General features: G+C 43.3%; 1 protein-coding gene across 6 annotated transcripts in view; it reads right to left on the reverse strand.

Annotated features, from left to right (window-relative positions):
* Positions 1-10,601: 10,601 nt before the first annotated feature.
* Positions 10,602-16,224, reverse strand: part of RHOH (ras homolog family member H) — a 53,703-nt gene continuing 48,080 nt past the window's right edge. For 3 of the 6 annotated variants that reach the window (XM_077878992.1, XM_077878984.1, XM_077879002.1), the window contains 2 exons: positions 12,131-12,263; positions 10,602-11,640 (listed from right to left, as the gene is read on the reverse strand). In XM_077878992.1, coding sequence (XP_077735118.1) covers positions 10,865-11,440 — 576 coding nt within the window. In that variant the 5' untranslated portion in view covers positions 11,441-11,640; positions 12,131-12,263 and the 3' untranslated portion in view covers positions 10,602-10,864. Of the gene's footprint in view, positions 11,641-12,130; positions 12,264-15,369; positions 15,816-16,224 lie in introns of those variants that run through there. The other 3 variants (XM_077879023.1, XM_077879012.1, XM_077878987.1) reach the window with 3 other exon arrangements.

Genomic DNA, 16,224 nt, shown 5'->3' on the forward strand with positions numbered 1-16,224 from the left:
ATCTGTCATGCCAAGATTTTTCTTTTTGGTTCTGGTTGTTCTCATAGGCCCTCCCAGTATGTGACCAAGGGGCTAGAGTGTGGAAGCAAATAGGGGGAACCACTGTTGGGAATGTGGTGGTCAGGAGCCAGGGCTGGAGCCAGATTGCCAGGACTGAATCCTGATTCTCACACATACTCACTGTCTGACCTTGGGTAAGGTTCCTTATCTGTAAAATAGAGATCATAACAGTCAGTACCTTTCTCTTGGGTGCTTACAAGTGAATGAATTAATGTATGTAAAGCATATCAGGCTAGATATATCTGTGGTCGTTACTACAGCATGGAGCAAGGCCACACGCAGACACACACACACTCTGGCATTTCCAGTACAAAGTTCAATAGACACCAATGGATGTGATGAACAAGCATGTGGTTATAGATTCCTCAGAAAAATCTGGAATACTTACCACACTGCCTTTATACACGACAGCATAGGAGTATGTGTATGCATTAATATGCTGATACTGAAAGCTGTTCACAAGACAGTAAGTAAAAAAAAAAAAAAAAAAAAAAGGCAGTTGGAAATCAGATGATGCTAAGCAATCCTATTTTTGTAAAAATCCACACATGAGTATATGAAAAATTCTGGAAGGAGGGGCACCTGGGTGGCTCAGTTACTTAATCGGCTGTGTTTGGCTCAGGACATGATCCCAGAGTCCTGGGATCCAGCCCCACATCAGGCTCCTTGCTCAGCAGAAAGCCTGCTTCTCCCTCTCCCTCTGCTGTTCCCCCTGCTTGTGCTCTCTCTGTCAAATAAATAAATAAAATCTGAAAGAAGAAAAAAAAGAAGAAAGAAAGAAAGAAAGAAAGAAAGAAAGAAAGAAAGAAAGAAAGAAAGAAAGAAAGAAAGAAAGAAAGAAAGAAAGAGAAAGAAAGAAGAAAGAAAGGAAAAGAAAAATTCTGGAAGGATAAATCCAAAAAAGTGATATAATACTGATTATCAGAGTGATTTTTATTATTGTCTTTTTGCTTTGCTGTTTCTTTCTAAACTTTTCAACAGTAAGGATACACTTATATGATGGGGGAACAGATATACAGAGAGATCTATGTAAAGACTTTATTTCCTTTATGATTCCTTTAACCTGCCCCAACCAGGCTGGCTTGCAGATATCCCTGCTGAGCATTTGGGGGGGCAATTGGGACAGATCCTTCAGGTCCCCCCAGGATTCTTCAAGTCCTGACCATGAGTTGTTCCAGGCCCATAGCTCTGGCTGTTGAGCTTGTTAGTAATGGGCAACGCAGAGCCGCCGTCTGGCTGTTGTGTCCTGTGTCTTCCTGCTTCTCTACTGTTTCTGGTTTCATGTGGGGGCCTCTGTCTCTGACATTTTCTTTTTCTTTTTAATCACCTGCCAATGCCCCTGACATTTTAAGTAAAGGGTAAACCTCTAAATGTCCATCACTCCAACCTGAAACAGATAGACACAGAGTCCATAGCTCAAAGGTAGAGGCTGAAAGGTCAGAGGCCTGAGAGAAGAGGGAGGAGCACCCAGAACCGAGTACTCAAGTCCTAGTGTAGTAGCTTTGCCTACAACCAGCTGCGTGTCCTTGGGCAACTAGGAGACTCGGTCTCCTTATCTGTAAAGTGATGAGGTTGAGCTCAATCCTTCCTGACATCCGTTCTAACTCCAAAAGTGTGAGTCTGGTAACATAAGAATAATAATAACACATAACATAATATAGTACAAACATTACATAAATAGGGGTGCCTGGGTGGCTCAGTGGTTGAGCGTCTGCCTTTGGCACAGGTCATCATCCCGGGGTCCTGGGATCGAGTCTCGAATTGGGCTCCTCACAGGGAGCCTGTTTCTCCCTCTGCCTATGTCTCTGCCTCTCTCTGTGTGTCTCCTATGAATAAATAAATAAATAAAATTTATTTATTATCTCATATACAGATAAGGAGGCATGGAGAGGTTTTTATATTTTTTAAGATTGTATTTATTTATTTTAAAGAGAGAGAGCATGGGATGCCTGGGTAGGTTAGTGGTTGGGCATCTGCTTTTGGATCAGGTCATGATCCTGGGGTCCTGGGATCGAGTCTCACATCGGGCTCCCTGCAAGGAGTCTGCTTCTCCCTCTGCCTATGTCTCTGCCTCTGTCCCTGTGTCTCTCATGAATAAATAAAAATTTGAAAAATCTTTAAAAACTATTACATAAATAGTAATACTATATAGTATAACAATAGTAATGACATAATAAAAATAATAGAGAAGCAGAAAATGTTGCAGCCATGTTGATTTAAATAGCAGACTCTCAGTGGAAACATATATACTAACAGAAGGAGGGAAAATATTTAATGTGTTTGCATGCAATATCCAGAGAATTAAAGCAGATATGGTTTGGGGCCTGGATTAACAGATAATTTCCTTCTTTCAGACCTTCCCATTTGTCAAACAGAGATATAATCTATGTCTAGCCCACATAATGAGTGTTTAGTAGACAACCACACAGTAGAGGAACCAATTTTTTAAAAAAATATGTTCTGGTGGTAAGGAGGGTAATAAGGGCAGCAAGGGCTTGGAGATGGAGACCTTGCCTCTGGTCAGCAAGTGGGTGTGCAGCCCAGACGGGTCACCTCGCCTTCCTGGGCCCCATCTCTCTCACTTCTGCTTCGCAGGGTAGGGTCCTCTTGAGCCTCAGCTGGAAGCCCAACAGAGGGGAAAGGGGGAAGTTTGTGCCACAAGATCTACGCACAATCCCAGTTCTGCCAAGCACCAGTTAAGTGTGTGTGGATGAGGCATTAGCCTTCCTCACCGGCAAAATGAGCCCAATAAAAACCCCACAGCATTGTTGTGAGGTCATGTGAGACGATGTCCATGAAGTGCTTGATAACGTACAGAGTGCTGAGTAAATACTGGCAATTATTACAGTAAGACACGGGAAACCCCTCGGACATTGCTAAAGAGCTGTCGGAATGAATATGTGAGATGATGAGAGTGAGGAAGGGCCCACTCTAGGGATGGAGCCCAGCTCTCCCATGGCCATGGCCCCATTCCAGACCCTGGAGCAATCAGGGATGGGGGGGGGGGGTACCTGGCTGCAGAGAGAAAATGATGAAGAGGAAGAGGAGGAGAAAGAGGGCATGTATTTGAGAAGTGCATCTGTGCCATGATTACTGGGGACTTTCTGAAGATTTTTTTTTTAAATATGTCCGTAAATCTCCTGGTCTCCTGAGACCACAGCTCTGCCATCCAACAACCGCCTTGGCTTAGCTGCGGTGACTCACTCGTAAATTGTGCCCTTGCCTGCTGGCCTCCGTGGGCAGCTGCCCTGGCAGGTGGGGCACCTCCCTGTGTTCTCTCCGGAAGGGCCAGCCGGGCCTCGGGTGGGCAGGCGGGCTCCCGGGCGCTGCGACCTTGCCCGCGGGTTCTTGGAACCGCTCCTAGGGCCCAGCAGGAGGCTCTGGGCGCTACTTCGAGTCCTATCTAGACTCTGCGTTCTAGTCATTTCCTTCCTTGTTTTCAGAATCCGGGGGAAACGCTTGCCTGTGGAGGCCCCAGCACTCCCCTGCTTCTGTAAGTTATGTCACCGTCTGTGCCAGCCTGTTGGCCAGGCCTGGGAACTGCGCTAAGCCCACTGGCGGGTGGGCTGGAACCCCCAGTGAGGACTGGCACTTCTGAAGGGAACTGGGGACAGAATGCCGATGGTTGCAAAAAGCACGTGTGTCCCTCTCTCGGGGACAGGAAAGAAAAAGCTAAGCCTGCTGGCTTCTTCAGAGGAGTGGTTGGGGGTTTTGTGTGTGTGTGTATTTAAAATTTTTTAAGATTTTATTTATTTATTTATTTATTTATTTATTTATTTATTTATTAGACAGCCGGAGCAAGGGGGCTGGGCTGGATGGGGGGAGGGAGAAGGAGAAGCAGACTCCCCACTGAGCAGGGAACCTGGCATGGGTCAGAACTCGATCCCAGAACCCAGTGATCACTACCCGAGACAGCGAAGGCAGATGCTTAAACTCAGTGAGCCATCCAGGTGACGCAAGAGTGGTTTGTTTTTATTTTTACTTATTTTAAAGATTTTATTTATTTATTCATGAGAGACACCGAGAGAGAGGCAGACATAGGCAGAGGGAGAAGCAGGTTCCATGCAGGGATCCCGACATGAGACTCGATCCCAGGACCCTGCCTCGGATCAACCAGGCGTCCCAAGGAGTCGTTTATTTTTAAATGATGTGGTATATCTACGCCATCCAGGCTTCTTCTCAAAACAATAAACTACCGAATATTCTCTCTCCCTGTTCCTAATTCATCTTCTTTATAGCACTGATCACCCGTCCACATTTATCTGCTTTGCTTACATACTAATTAACTACACAGACATACCTATCCCTACCCAACTGGCTACTAAACTCCACAAAAGCAGGAACTTTGGCTATTTCCAGTAGTGGTGCTAAGGTCATGGTCCGATGGGGGAAAGAACACATAATTATGAAACAACATGGTAAATCCAATGATGGGGATGTGCTCGGTCATTACCTCTTATAAAGCCTCCAAATTTCTCTGAATCCCGCCCCCCATAGAGAAGCTAAGGAGTTTAGTCAATGCTGAATGAATAAATAAATAAACAGAGATCTGTTTCCTTTCAGGGAACTGAGCTTCTGTTGATCCCTCTGTAAGACACTAGAGGCACCTGCTCTGTGTTAAGAAACAATACGGCGGGACACCTGGGTGGCTCAGTGGTTGAGCATCTGCCTTTGGCTCAGGAAGGGCATGATCCTGGAGTCCCAGGGTTCAAGTCCCACATCAGGCTCCCTTCATGGAGCCTGCTTCTCCCTCTGCCTGCGTCTCTGCCTCTCTCTCTGTGTCTCTCATGAATAAATAAAATAAATCTTAAAAAAAAAAAAGAAACAATACAGCAAATTATAAAGTACTGGAAACCTGGATTGAAAAGCAGATTTATGAAAAGTGAACAAGGGAAAGAAAATCTCTCTACTCATGATGCTTAGAGAAAAGAGTACCCAAAAGGTTGGTAGGAAGAGTGAGGCAGTCTGGGTTTGCTACCAACTTGTGGAGCTTTGGGCAAGTGTTGATCTAAGTCCCAAGATCTTAGTGTCTTCATTCACAAAACAGAAGGGTCCTCCCAGCTCTGAGGTAGATAATGTGAGAGATAAATGACAAAGCTGCCACTTACTGAGCATTTACTATGTGCCAGACATTGTACAGCTTTTACCTATACGAATTCCTTTAATCCTCCCTGCCTTGTAATGTTGTCTCCATTTTACAGAGGAGGAAACTGATGAACAAACAGGTTAGTTAACTTACATGAGGCTGCAAAGGTGGTGAGTAGCAGGGCTGGAATTCAAATCTAGCTTTGGAATTTAAATTCAGATTTTTTTAAATTCCAGCTTTGGAATTCAAATCCAAATTTTACTGTAGAATCTGAACTTTTAAAAATCTTTTAAAATTATGAATGGTATCAGGCACACCATAGAGTGTATAAAACACATAAGAATATTTTTGAAGACTAAATAACAGAAAAAATTAAATGATCACTCATGTACCTACTTCTCAAACCTAAGAAATGAGACATTACTAATGTTTGTGACACCCCTGGGTGACCCTGCTCAGGCATATTCCCTTCCCTGCCCAGAAAAAGGTAACCACTTATTTCAACGCTGTGTTAATCATTCCCATGCTTTAAAAGGTTTTTTTTATTACTTTAAATATTACATTGTTAAGTTTTGCTTGCATTTGAATTTCATTAAGTGGAATCATATTGTATATATTATTTTGCTACTTGATTTTTCAACATTGTTTACATTCACCAATATTGATATATGCAGCTATAATTAATTCACTTCTATTGTTGTATAGTGTTCTGCGTGCGATATACTAAAAGTTAGTCACTTTTGGTTGATGACATTGAGTTTTTTCTAGTTTTTGTTATTACCTACAATGATGGTAAGAACGTTCTCATACATGCTTCCCAGGAAATCTATGCAAGTATATTTTTAGGGCATGGAATTTCTAGGTCAAGGATATAGGCTACACAGCACTACTAAGTGTTGCCAAATGTTATACTAATTGGCACTCCCAAGAACATCATGTAAGATTTCCAGTTGTTTCACATCCTTGCCAAGACTTGGTAGTGATACTTTTTAATTAATTGCCAATATAGTGGTATGAAAATGATATCTCAAAGTGGATTTTATATTCATTTCCCCGGCTACTCATGTTAATTGAGCACTTTTTCTATTGTTTATTGGTCAGGCCATGCATATCTCCTCTTCTGAGAAATATCCATTTTTAGATTAGGCTGTCTTTTCTTATTGATTCATAGTTGGGGGGGTGGTTATATATTATGGGTAATAGCAGAGCTTCTTAAATATAAATATGTCATCAGAAGACACACAATTCTTGAACTCTTCTTTTGCTTTTTCAGATTAATCAACATACTCTTTCTTTCTGCATAAGAATCCCCCCAAAACATAATGACACCACCAGTTCAACAACAGTTTACAAACATAAAGCACTTTCACAATCATTACTGTACTAATTCTTAGAGTAACCCAGGAATAAGTATCTTTTTTAAGACAGGGAGACTGAGACTGAAAGACACACATGACCCAGATCTTCTGACTCCAAGATAAACCATAATCATCTGGCCTCTTACTCCCTCCTGATGGCTCTTTACCTGCCATTAAGCATTACGTTCAGTGTCAGAATAGATTTTAGAATCTATCAAAAAAGTTGATGTGGACTTCAGGTTGAATCAAGTAATCTTAATGAAGTTATATCACAAGTAAATTCTAGGGTTCATTTTATCTTTTCTGGTAAAAAAAAAAAAAAACTGCTCAAGATCTTGGCCAATGATTATATTTTGCTTTATCAGAACAGATACAATCTGAGCAAAAATAAGGCCCACCCTTGAGCTGTTCTGATCCAACTCAACTCATAGGATTGCCTTCTTGGCATTCAGGATGAGCACTCACACATGGCCTGTCCCCTCTGCCTATCATAATTCTCCAGATCGCATACTCGATGAATGCCCTTCCTCACTACCAAAGCCTTAAAAGGAAAGAACCAGGCTCTTCTCTCCCCTGTCACTCCCTCATTCAGAGGAAATATGTGAAACCTGAGAGATGGAAAAGTGAAATAAGAAAAAGAGAATCGTTTCCAACCTTTTATAGCATCATATAATATATTTCATCTCTGCCGTTTCACAAACAATCAACCTATGAAATTGTACTTATAAGCCAAGGGTTAGAGCAGGGGCTTTTTGCAAATGATGATGCTCTGTTAATAAGGAGGATCCTGTTTTCATTACCAGAAAGAAAAATAAAAAGGGAGGACTGAGATCAGATTGGAATATTTTATTAAAAAAGATTTTTAAGATATAAGCCACCTGACTGGCGGGGGTGGGGTCTACAAGGCTGCATGAGATCGGATGTGGCAAAGCCATACATACAATTGGGCTGTTCTGGGAGGAAATGGGGCATAGCGGTTTTGAGCAGAGCTTTGTAGTCATACAGATCTGCTCAAGGCCCCTGGTGCTGTCACTCATCTGCTCTCTGGCCTTAGATTTGTCACATCAACATGCCAAGCCTCAGTTTCCTCGTGTAAGATGGTATTTATTAGTGTGGCCACCTATACACCATCTGATAAGATTATGCACACTCAAGTGCTTAGATAGTGCCTGGCACACCTGAAGCACTCAATGAACTTGAACCATTAGGATGCTTTTGGCTTTCTTATTGCTCAGCCTAATTTCATCACACTCGATTCTACTGCCCCATTTATTTATCTTTAGAGAGAAAGAAAGAGCGTGAGAGGGTGGCAGTGGGGGGCGGGGGAGGAGGCCAGAGAGAGGACTGAAAGAGAATCTTAGACAAGCTCCCCAGTGCTGGGCTCCATCTCATGACCCCAAGATCATGACCTAAGTCAAAATCAAGAGTCAGATGCTCAACCTACTGAGCCACCCAGGTGCCCATCTGCTGCCCCATTTAGGCAGTCAATATAAAGTAACACTGAACAGGATGAATTATTCAAGCACTCAAATCAAGTCTTTAATGTAAACGAGCATATTTAATGTTGCCACTTGGAACAGTTAAGGATCCACACATAATAGTCTACAACATGGTACAGTGAGTTTTGAAGTGCAAGAAACATATGCCTGAATCTAGGCAGACAAAATATATACACACTCATGTAGAACATACACCGTGTGGACTCGAACATGATGACTTCACTTCCCACCTCGCTAGGCTGGCAAGCACCTGCTTCCTCCTCATAGCCACCTCGCAGCATAGCAGCCCAAATCCTAGCTCTCTTTCCAAGTCAATCCAACACTACTTTGTTTAGCTATGGTTTCCTTCCATGGGCCTGGCCCTGGGGACACTAAGATGCATAGGAGGTGCCTCTGCCTTTGAGAACCCACAGTCCAGCAAGTGATACACCAGTTGGCCTAAACTTCAGCCAGGTCCCTGGGGAGGACTTATACATGGATTCCTAGTCTCACCTGTGAGGACTCCCAGAGGGAGTCTTGAAGCTTGGTTCCTGCCAAAAGGCAGAGCACGTACATGTGTGTCTGCCCAGGTGAAGGCAAAGCCATATGACTGAGCCCTCTCTGGCTTTCCTGTCTTCCTCCCCTTCCACTGTGGAATCACCTCCTTCCTCTTCCCTCACTTAGAATCAGGTCCTGGGGCCCTCCCATTTTCAGACAACCCCCTCTTCCACCTTCCTTCAATAAGAAAGAACGAAAAGCCTACAGACAGCCAATTTTAGTAAGTAGAAATTCATTCCTGCTAACATGTTAAATACCCCTCCACCCTAAAGACTGGCCCTGAAGGAAAACCTACATGAATGATTTAAGACCGTTCATATGTTGAAGGAGAGGATCAAGATCAACAGGGAAATCAGAAAAGATGATCTGTCCTCACCTCTCTTGCCTGTTAGCTTTCAAGCCCCAGCCCTCTGGACATGCAGTGAAGAGAGTTGGATACAGGTGCTCTTAAGCCAGGCACACGGGTGATATAGAGGTGAGGACAAGCCACAGGACCAGAGGGCTGGAGATGTCTGGGTGAAGGCAGATATGTCAGTCAGTCCCAGGGAATTAAGGGAACCCTAGACCCCAGAGAGTAAGATCCAGGTACCAGGCCTTTTCCTGGATGTGAATGAGAGAAGAGGAGGAGGAGAAAGGAATCTGGGGATGAGCAAAAATCTGATTTTTACACTGATTATAGCATAAAGGACTGAGCACATCAGGAAACTAAAAAATTGGGTTAGTTAAGTTAACTAAGTTATTCACAGTCGTTCATGCCAACTCTCTTACTATCTGTATACATCAGGAAACTAAAAAATTGGGTTAGTTAAGTTAACTAAGTTATTCACAGTCGTTCATGCCAACTCTCTTACTATCTGTATACAACAATGGCCATGTTGTGCTAAAACAATGATGTACTTCAACAAATGTGGTTCAGAGTAGTTCTAAGTTTTATTCAATTAGGTGAGCAAATGATATACCTGGGCGGCCACCTTGACAATTTCTCCCTCCAGTTACATAGTCCTCTATCTCAACTTTAACAGCTGAGCAATACTGTTGCTGTTAAGCTATTGGATAGAACGGGGCTTGGGGTGGGGAGAGGTATGTCCTTCTGTATTCAATATTTCTCCTGATAACTTTTCATTATCTGAACAATTGCTATACAGTTTGCTTGTTTCCTATGCTTGGAATTTGTGGGGTTTTTTTTCACTCAGGTGTTTCATATTCATGAAATAATGAAAATTGTAAGTCCCTATCTTTTTCCCCCTTACACATATGTAGGTAGACATCTTCTCAATTACTTGGATTGGATCCTAACATTAATAAATCATGTTGCCATGCCAGCTCAGTTTAGCACTCAAATAGCAAATTTGCTAAATTACTGTCATACAGAAATTGGAGCCTGCTCTTCTTCAGAAGACCTACAACCAGCTAGGAGCCATGGTGTTGGAAGAAGCAGGCAAAGTGCACCAGTTCCTGAAATGAAAGTGAGACTTCCTCACTTCTGTTCCATTGGAGCAGTCTGATTCCCTACCTGGAAGGTTTTCCTTCCATCTATTTTGGTGAATGAAGGAGGAATGCTTAGTGCACACTTGGACGTCTTTGGGTAAAAGATAGTTTCATAAATAAGAAATGCCTTTAAAAATATAATTACAGGGAAATCTAGTGCTGGCTGTTTAAAATTTTAATTTTTAATTAGGCAGCATTAAAGAATCTTATGTTATTGAACTGTGTTGTATATACAACTCTGAATAACAGGTGGATGGAAAATTAATTGCAAGGATCAAGCTATGGTCATTTTAAAATTTGATGACCTAGTAATATCTAGAAGGCAGGTGGTCTCAACGAAGTCACTAGTTCAGGGGAAAACACTACGAGCCAGAGGACTATTTCATTCAACCAGTAGTTTGTGTTTGGGAGCATGTAGGGAAAGACTTTCCAAAAGTAAAAACTAACTCTATACAAGAGCTATACATTTTGTTATTACTTAAATAAAATGTGTCTTTAAATATGGACTGCTTTGAAAACCTCACTTCATCATCCAAAATTACAGTGACTAAAACAAAAAAACAAAAAACAAAATTACAGTGACTATTTTGCTTTTTTAATCAAAGACGGAAATCTTCATTACAGAACCTTCTAATCGGACTGGGCAAGCGGCTCATTTGTAGAGTGTATTTCATGAAAACAGCCAGCAGCCAAGTCTCATCACCAACTGTATCCTAAGGGAGGTGCTGTGCAGGACGTACCTAGGAAGAGCAAGAGTCCCTGCTGGCTTGCCTGCTCTCTCTGTCCCTATTCGTCTTTGCAGGGAGTAAACGAGCGTGGGCGAAGTCTCTGGGAGGTTAGAAAATCTTGCACTCGTTGATGGAGAAAAACCTCCTTCTGTTGCGTCTCCTGGCTTGGTTGACGGCTGTTCGGACGGCACACTCAAACACCTGCTGAACCCCCCGGTTGCTGAGGGCCGAGCACTCCAGATAGCCCTTTGCTCTCACTTCCTGGGCCAGTTTTTTTCCTTCTATGGCATTGATGCAGGAGGCCCTGTGGGGCCCCACCTCCCGCTGGTCAGTCTGGGTAGCCACCACCAGCACCGGGGTGCAGGGCAAGTTGCTCCTGATTTCAGCAATCCACTTATTCTTCAGGTTGAGGAAAGAATTATGGTTGGCCACAGAGTAGCACATCAGCACCACGTCGGCCTGCTGGTAGGACAGGGGGCGGATGCTTCTGAAGGCATCATTACCAGCTGTGTCCCAGAGGCCCAGGCTGATCTGGATGCCATCCATGAAGACGTCTACACCCGTGTTCTCATACACCGTGGGCTTGTAGGCCTCAGGAAAGGTCTCTGAAGTGAAGCGCACCAGCAGAGAGGTTTTCCCCACAGCAGAATCTCCCACCAACACACACTTGATGGAACTCAGCATCTTCCCAGCCTGGATTCCCAGTTACAAGTTCAGAATCCCAAGTAAAAGAGCCCTCAGTGGCCTGCTGAAGCAAATGCCATTCAACCCAGGGGATGAAACCCAGGCGGGGTGGTGTTCTCAGGACTTCAGACAGCAACTCTCTCCGTCCATCTGAAGGTGAGCACGAGCTACATTGAAAACCTCCCAAGGCCGATCTTCAACTGCAACAGAAAGAGAGAAAATTGAGACTTTCTTTTTCTTTTTTCTTTTCTTTCTTTCTTTTCTTTTTTTTCTTTTTTTTTTTTTTTTTAAGAGAGCGAGCGTGCTCATGCAAGTGGGGGCTAAGGCGAAGCAGAGGAAGAGAGTGAATCTCAAATAGGAACCATGCTCAGCGCAGAGCCTGACTCAGGGTTCGATCCCACGACCCTGAGATCATGACCTGAGCTGAAATTAAGAGTCAGATGCTCAGCCAACTGAGCCACCCAGGGCTCCCCTTTCCCTTTTTAAAGACGGGGGCTTCCTCATTGACACGCTGATTAATCACATGGCTCACCTCCGTGTAGCCAACCCACTGTCCACATTCCCCCATCACAGACGCCCACAACTCCACCCAGTCAAGAAGCAGAAGCTGGTTTTATCTCTAAATCAGCTTAGTGATAAAAACACCAGCAACTGCTCTGATATCAACATGAAAAAAACCTCAATAGCAACCTGATGTGTGAATGCTCACTTTCCAACAGCACCCTCTCGAACAGGAACAGCTCTCTCTATCGGCTTCTGCCCCAAGTGGGGAAGGCTGCAGACGGTAGCTTCAGTTTCTAATGGATCCCAGCCACTTTGGGAACTGAAAGAAAGAGAAGTGTAATGAGTGACAAAAGAAGCACTTCCCTTCATTTATTGATTAATCAGCCAGTCCTTGGTTTATGTGGGAATTCATGCTGAGGTCACAGAAAAGAAAAAGAAATCACCAGAACTCTAAAAATTTGCTGTGGTTTTTCTCTTGAGGTTTTGCCAAAAATCGGCTACAGAGGCAATAGAAGTGACACTGTCCTTGGCACTGTCTGTATCTGACATCGAGCTCCATAACCGATATGAATACGTAACCTGAAGGACATGACTTCATCTCCGAGCTCAGTATACACATCTGCAAGAATGTGATAAACTGAGGAACCACTTCTCAGAGATGTTGTTGGATTGAATTAGTTCTTTTTTCCCAACATTTCGAAACAGCCACCTATGTATAAGGAACTCTGCTAGGCCCTGGTGATACAAAATACCTTGCTTAAAAGCAACCCCATTCAGTGCAGGTCATTTAAACTGGGCTGCATAAATATGACAGCATCTGAATTTTGTGGAAGGGTCAAATACATTCTCATTCACCACAGGTGTGAGAGCTCCAGACGATGAGCTCAGCCTTGGAGACAGTGTCCTGTCTGCAGAGGGACGTCATAGCAGGCCAGCCCAGCCTTAGACAAAGGAAAGGTCTTTTAGACCAAAATTCAGAGTAAAGGTTATTAATACAATCTGGGCTTATAACCTCCCCCACTGGCAGTATTTCTGACCTGTCACATGTAAAGCAATGTATAGGTTTGCCTCAAAACATAATTTTTAAAAATATTTATTTATTTATTTTAGAGAAGGGAGGAAGGGGCAGAGGGAGAGGGAGAGAGAGAATCCTCAAGCAGACTCCCCAGTGAACAGGGAGTCCTGTGTGGGGCTCAATCTCAGGACTCTGAGATCATGACCTGAGCTAAAACCAAGAGCTTGCCACTTAACTGACTGAGCCATCCAGGCACCCCTCAAAACATAATTTTTAAAAAATCACTCTTCTAAATCTTGCCATTCCCTTCCAAGAAGTCTTTATTCTTATTAACCTATAGTCTCTGTTTGTTTAATTAGACTTAATAGTCTGCAAATGAGTTAATCAAATACATAATTTGCATGATTTTCACATATTCATTTTTTAACGGTACATGAGCTGGTGACTTTGACCACGTTACCTAGTCTCTTAGAGCCATGGTTTCTTCATAAAAATGAGAATTAGAAAAGTACCTCTTTATGCAATTATTGTAAATATTCAGCAGGTGGAGAGTCTGTCTTAGCACGGAACCTGGCACATGGGACCAATAGGGAACCATCATGTTATGTATTCCCACTACTATTTATTTAAAATGCCAAATATTGGGGGACCTGGGAGGCTCAATGAGTTAAGCATCAGACTCTTGGTTTGGGTTCAGGTCGTGGTCTCAGGGTCCTGAGATCAAGCCCCAAGTGGGACTCCCTGCTCACTGGGGAGCCTGAGATTCTTTCTTTCTCCTTCTCCCTCTGCCCCTCCACCCACCACTCTCACATTTGTGTGTGCTCTCTCTCTAAAAAAAAAAAAAGTAAAAAAATAAAATGCCAAATATTGAATGTCCATGGCACAGGGGCTGGGATGTCAACTGTTCAGCTAGACTCTATCTAAAGACTCACAGTGGGTCACTCGCATGCATCATGGTCCTGGATACCTACCTCTTTGTCATCAGACCTTTGAGCATGATCTTGGGGGGCTTTGTCAGGTCTCAGACTTTAGCTGTTTAGACCAACAGATGACTTAAATATATGCGTTTGTGACTCCCCCCCCCCCGCTCATTACATGGTCCAAAACCAAGACCTTTTAAGACATTTTTTAGTTTTATTTTAATGCCAATGGAGCAGGACTGGAACTAGGAAAAAATATTCATGTGTCAGGCTTTTGGTTATTAAATAAAATCTTTCTAATCGATTGATGGACTAAAAGCCAAATTTCCGGAGTAAGTACCTGCAATAAGAAGTCAATGAGGCAAAATTGTTAAGAACACCAGCTTTAAAGTTGGATGGATCTGGAATTGAATCCTGGCTCCCAACCAACCACCTATGCAACAGAGTTTTAGCAGAGTTTCTTAACCTCCCTAACTCTCCATTTCCTCCTCTGTAAATCGATGTAATAATATCCACATCACCCGGTTCCTGAGAGCATTAAGTATAAAAATCCCTAGCATAGTGCATAATATAACATACTGTATGTACATAGTCAACACATAGCAAACATACAGTAAGTAGTCCCTATTGTTAATATCATTGTCAAATAATAATTACTAAATACAGTGCTAAACAATGATTAATTATAAGTGGGGAATTAGAAGTAGCATGATAGAGGTTTCTCTGCCAAAGACTGCCCTGTATATCTTATAGCAAGTCATGATGACCAAGAAAAGGGGGATTTCTTGCCACATGAAAACAAAAATATGATGTGAACAAAGAAATTCCCATGTGAGCTTTGCCACCTACCAAGTTTCCAAGAGTCAGTGCCTTTCATTCCCAGCCAGCTCCAGCACTAAGAGGCACATCAAATCAGCTCTCAGAGCCTCAGTTTTCCAAACTGTAAATCAGTTAGACAAGATTAGCTTTCTCTGTGGTTCCATTAAAGCTGAGGCCAAAGGAGAAGGCTTCATGACCTGCCTCAGTGAATACAAGAACATAAACCTCTGTATCGTTCTGTAGCAGTAAAGACAGACGATAAACCTTGGTGATACATGTGGCCTTGAGCAGATGGCTAAATATGGAGCTGGGAGAGGGAAGGGGAGGGCCTCCATCCAGGTTGGAGCACAACCCTATATAAACATGACAGATCATCTCCAGCTGGTGTGTCCTGCAAAAGAGCCTCTGTGGGTCCCACCATCAGCATGGAAGGGGAGTGGACGTGCTTTCAGTGGAATTTCTTCTAAAATGAGAAATTCTCCCTACAAGGGCCTGGAGGTGAAAAATAGGTGTGGTTTTTCAGTGGTGCTACACAAGTGGTTAACCGGCAGGGGTGCCCCAATTCTCTCTCTTCACGCAGAAGAGTTACTGAGAGTGAATTCAAACAGCATCATGAGTGATGCCACCAAGTGACCCTGGGAAGACTTAAGTCACACTGGAACAAAACGAACCTTCAATCTCAGAAGCTTTCAGATCACAGTGACTTGATTTCTGTCTCCCTTTCTCTTCTTTTTCATCATTTTCACAGAAAGGAACCCCTTCAAGGGTCCTGGATGGTTCACACAGGAGAGAACGTGGGGACTAGGCTTCATTTCCCAAAGGCAACCAACCATGAAAGGAGGGAGCTTCTGTCTACCGCCGCAAAAGGACAAAGGCAGACTAGAGGGAGGGCATAGGGACAAGGTGCCCTAATGCACGTCATCTCCTGGAAAGCTGAGGGCTATCCAGCAGGAAATCCCGGATTCACTCTGGCCTTGATTCTTGTCCCAACTAACAGACACCCGTTCTTCCTAGTGATCCTTCTTTGGACATACTCTGTGCTTCTCTATTTGTCCTCACTCATCCCCCCAACTCCCACACCTTTCTGGAAAATGTTCTCTGATGACCTGACCCACTGCTAGATCAGAAGTCCTCTCTGTGTTGTCATAATCTGTCCTCGCAGACCCCTCATGTGACCATCATCGCACCCTGATAAAGTAGTTGGCCGTCTTATGCTTATCCCTCCTCTGCAAAACTGGAATAAGATCTGCCTTCCCTTCTTTGCAGGGGGCTGATAAAAATCAGGTGGAAATGATAATAACACAGCAACAATTTGTGCTTGGACTTTTACACAACTGTACATTCAGAAATACCCTCTCATTTATTGGGAGACACACACAGCCTCTTCAGAACCGTAGAGCACAATATAAAACTAAGGGGAAATTATGACCATTATTAACTTATTATTGCAAGTTCTGGGTTATCTGGCCTTTGATTGAGGCAGCTTATGTTGAAATGTTGATAGAATCCTCAAGCTACCTTTTTTG

This window comes from Canis aureus, chromosome 2 (assembly GCF_053574225.1).
Source record: "Canis aureus isolate CA01 chromosome 2, VMU_Caureus_v.1.0, whole genome shotgun sequence".
NCBI classification, from domain to species: domain Eukaryota; kingdom Metazoa; phylum Chordata; class Mammalia; order Carnivora; family Canidae; genus Canis; species Canis aureus.